At 69.4% G+C, this 3269-nt stretch overlaps 2 protein-coding genes across 2 annotated transcripts in view; one reads left to right on the forward strand and one right to left on the reverse strand.

Moving 5' to 3' along the window:
- Positions 1 to 1032: 1032 nt before the first annotated feature.
- Positions 1033 to 1752, forward strand: H696_04051 (hypothetical protein; the record flags this gene model as incomplete). Its single annotated transcript, XM_009497923.1, has 2 exons — positions 1033 to 1375; positions 1469 to 1752. 2 exons carry the CDS (start codon positions 1033 to 1035, stop codon positions 1750 to 1752), a joined length of 627 nt encoding a protein of 208 aa, XP_009496198.1.
- A 278-nt stretch (positions 1753 to 2030) lies between these two features.
- H696_04052 (hypothetical protein) overlaps positions 2031 to 3269 on the reverse strand; it is a gene marked incomplete at its 5' end in the record, with an annotated part of 1904 nt that continues 665 nt past the window's right edge. The window contains one exon of the mRNA XM_009497924.1: positions 2031 to 3247. Coding sequence (XP_009496199.1) covers positions 2278 to 3247 — 970 coding nt within the window. The 3' untranslated portion in view covers positions 2031 to 2277. The remainder of the gene's footprint in view (positions 3248 to 3269) is intronic.

Consider the following 3269-nt stretch of genomic DNA (forward strand, 5'->3'; position numbering starts at 1 on the left):
AGGAGCGGAGGGCAGGCGCGGCGGGCGCGGGCACGCGCTGGACGAATGCCTCGTTCCCAAGGGCCCGAGGGCCTGGTGCACCCCACCGCGGCCCAGAACCGGCGAGAGGCACCCCGGGGGCCGTGTGCCAGCTCGCTGCCGCCCCCCCCCCCCCCCCGCGGTGTCTTCGTCATGCCTCGAGGCGGTGGTCCGCCCGCCCGGGCCGGCTCGCAGGTGGTCGACCCGGCGGCGCGGGCCCCCTTCCCGAGGGAGAGAGAGAGAGGGATAGAGAGCCGCGGGCCTCACCGCACACGGCCAGCCGTGAGGAGAAGCCAAGACAGAGCACAGCGCCGAAGGCCCGGTCGGCGTGCGGGCCAGGCACCCTTGGAGCCTGCGTCGGGTCTTGTTTTCGCCTGCGTCATCTTTCTCCCTGGCTCACGCGCGCTCTCTCCCTCCCTCTCTCTCTCTCTCTCTCTCTCTCTCTCTCTCTCTCGCCCCTCCCCGCCTCGCCGTCTTGCTCCCCGGCCCAGCCCGCGAGACCCCGGAATGAGGTCAGGCACGCGCGCACACACATACGGCTCGCCTGCCCCCCCCCCCCTCTGGAACACCACACCAGGACGCGCGGGGCTCCCTGCCTGCAAACGGGAAGGGGGCCCGCTTGTGTGGCATCACCCCTCTTCCATCATCTCAAGCATGGGGATCTGGACTTCGCGAACGGCCCGTGACGCCGGCCATCACGTGCGGTGCTTGGATTCCCAGGCCCCTTTTCCCGGGGGGGGGGGGGGGGGGCTTATCTCCTGGGTGCGCCGGACATGAACGGCCCCCCGCCCCTCCCCCTCGGCGGGCAGCCGAGCACAGCAAGATGAGGCCCCGGACCGGCAAAAAGGGACGCCACCCTCTCTTGGAGGCTGAGATCTCGTTCACGGCCAGGCCTGGCCATTCTTCGACTTATACTTTGCCCTTTTCTCTTTCCCACGGCGCCTCCCCTTCCCTCCCTGCCCCCTTGCCCTCGCTGGTTGCCGACCCGCAGCCCGGGCACGCCCTCCTTTTTTCATGCTGCCGCCTCGCGCCGCGTCGCTGGACGACGCGCCTATGGCCGCGCCTCCGCCGCGAGCATCGCCATTCCTCCGGTGGGACAATCCCCCGGCCGCAGCCCCTCCCGAGCGCCCGTCCGCCCATCTGCAAGACGCCTCGGGCCTGGGGGAACGCTGGTTCTCCGCCACCGGCGGGGGGGGCTCTCGCCTGAATGAGATTTTCCAGATGACCACCCTCTCACCGGGGTTTGCCCGGCTGCCGGACACCGATCCCGATGAGGATGGCGACGGCCCGGTCGCCGGGGCCGAGGAGGACCTCTTCATTTTGCACGAGGACACTGACTGGAATGATGATCGCCGGGGTACGCTGTGCCTCGCCCGCTCTGCTCTCTGCTCGCCCGGGGCGCCTGGCCCAGGGTGCCCGGCGTTGACACTTACCTCTGGCCATGCTTCAGCCACCCAGCGGACCAATTGGGCCTGGTTGCGGACATCCATCTCGCTCATCTCCCTGGGCTTGACCATCCTCTCGCAGTTTCTCTCCCACCGGATCGCCCTCTTTGCGCTGGTCACCCTGGCTCTGGGGCTGGTCTACGCCGCGCTGGCTCTCATCCGGTTCTACATCACGCTTCGGTACTTCGAGGCCGGGCGTTTCCTGACCAACTCCAAGGCCGTGGCCACCGCCAGCGTGGTGACCCTTTTCGCCATGCTCGGCATTCTGGTTCTGATGATTGTGACGTGAGTGCGGATGCACGCGCGCGGACGGGTGTTCCCCTCTCTCTCTCTCTCTCTCTCTTCCTCTCCCCCTTCTCCCCGGGGCCCTGCCTCCCGTTTACCAGCGAGGCAGGGGCCGTGTGGCCGTTGTCCGGGACACACGGGCACACGCAAGTCCATGCTCACATACACAATAGACATCCCCCGGCCCTTCGGCGCGAGCGCACACACAAGCATGGCTGCCATCAGACCCCAGGCCATTGGGCGAGGCATGGGGGAAAGGTGGGCGAGGCATGGGGGGAGAAAGGCGGACGAGGGGGTATATTGGCAAGGCCGTCCTGGCAAGGAAGGAGGCGGAGGCATGTTTCCACGCGCGTGCATGCATGTGCGCACACATCCCTCCCCCCCCTGGTCCCTCCCCCCCCTCCCCCCTACATACGTGCACATGGACAGACAGGCAGGCGAGCGAGAAGGGGCGCCCGGCCCATCCGCGCACGTGTACGGCGCACACAGGGAAGAAGAGGCCGGCCAGTGGGTCGGGTGCACGGTAGGCCTACCGGCGCCGCGCGGCGGCGGCCCGGGCCTGCTGCTCGGCCGTCGCGACCATGCGCAGAGCCTCCTCAAGCCGGGCACGGGCGGTCGGGATGTCGGCATATTGGACGGCCGAGGCGGCGTGCCGGGCAAGGCGCTCGATGCCGGCCAGCGTGGCCGGGTCATACATGTCGGCCGGGTCATCGTCATCCGAAAAGTCGTCCTCCTCATCGAGGAAGTTCTTGGACATGATGACCGGTGACCGGCCGACCGGCTCATCACGGAAGGCATCCGGCACCGAGGTGGCCGTCCGGCCGGAGAGCGTCGGCGACCGGGCGGTGGGCGACTGGTGCTGCTGGTGCCGGGAGTGGTGGTGGTGGTGGTGCTGCTGCTGCTGCTGCTGCGCCGGCGGCGGCGGCTGGTGGTAATCCGACCGAGGGTCATGGGGGGAGGGGCTGCCGCTGGGGCTGCCGCCGCCGCTCCCGGGGCCACCATAGCCCGGATGCGGCGCCAAGTGCCCGTGGGAGTGGCCGCCGAAGCCCTGGTGCTGCTGATGGTGGCCCGCCCCGCCGGCATACTCGCCGTGGAAGTTGTTCGGCGAGGTGGACGCCGAAAGGGATGGGGTGGGGATCGGGTCGGTGTCCATGGCATGGTGCTGGTGCTGGTGCTGGTGCTGGGTCATGGAGGCCGAGCCAGGGAAGGAGTTGTCCCCGCGCGGGGCGTCCCACTGGGTGGCCGCCATGGCCGGCGAGGTGGGAGACCCGGCCGCCGGGTCCTGCTTGTCGAAGGAGGTCGGCGGGCTGGGGAGGCGGTTTTCCCGGATGGCCCGGGAAATCTCCACCGCGCGCCACTTGGCATACTTGATCTTGTTGTCGATGTCCTCGCGTGGCATCCCGGCTGGCGAGCCATCCGGCGGGCTGCCGCTGGGGACCGGCATGCTGTTGAGCACCTCGAAGAAGCAGGCCGCCACGAGGAAGTTCTGGGAGGTCTTCCTGCGGGCGGGGGGCGGGGGGG

The sequence above is a fragment of the Fonticula alba genome (assembly GCF_000388065.1).
Source record: "Fonticula alba strain ATCC 38817 unplaced genomic scaffold supercont2.6, whole genome shotgun sequence".
Taxonomy (NCBI): domain Eukaryota; order Rotosphaerida; family Fonticulaceae; genus Fonticula; species Fonticula alba.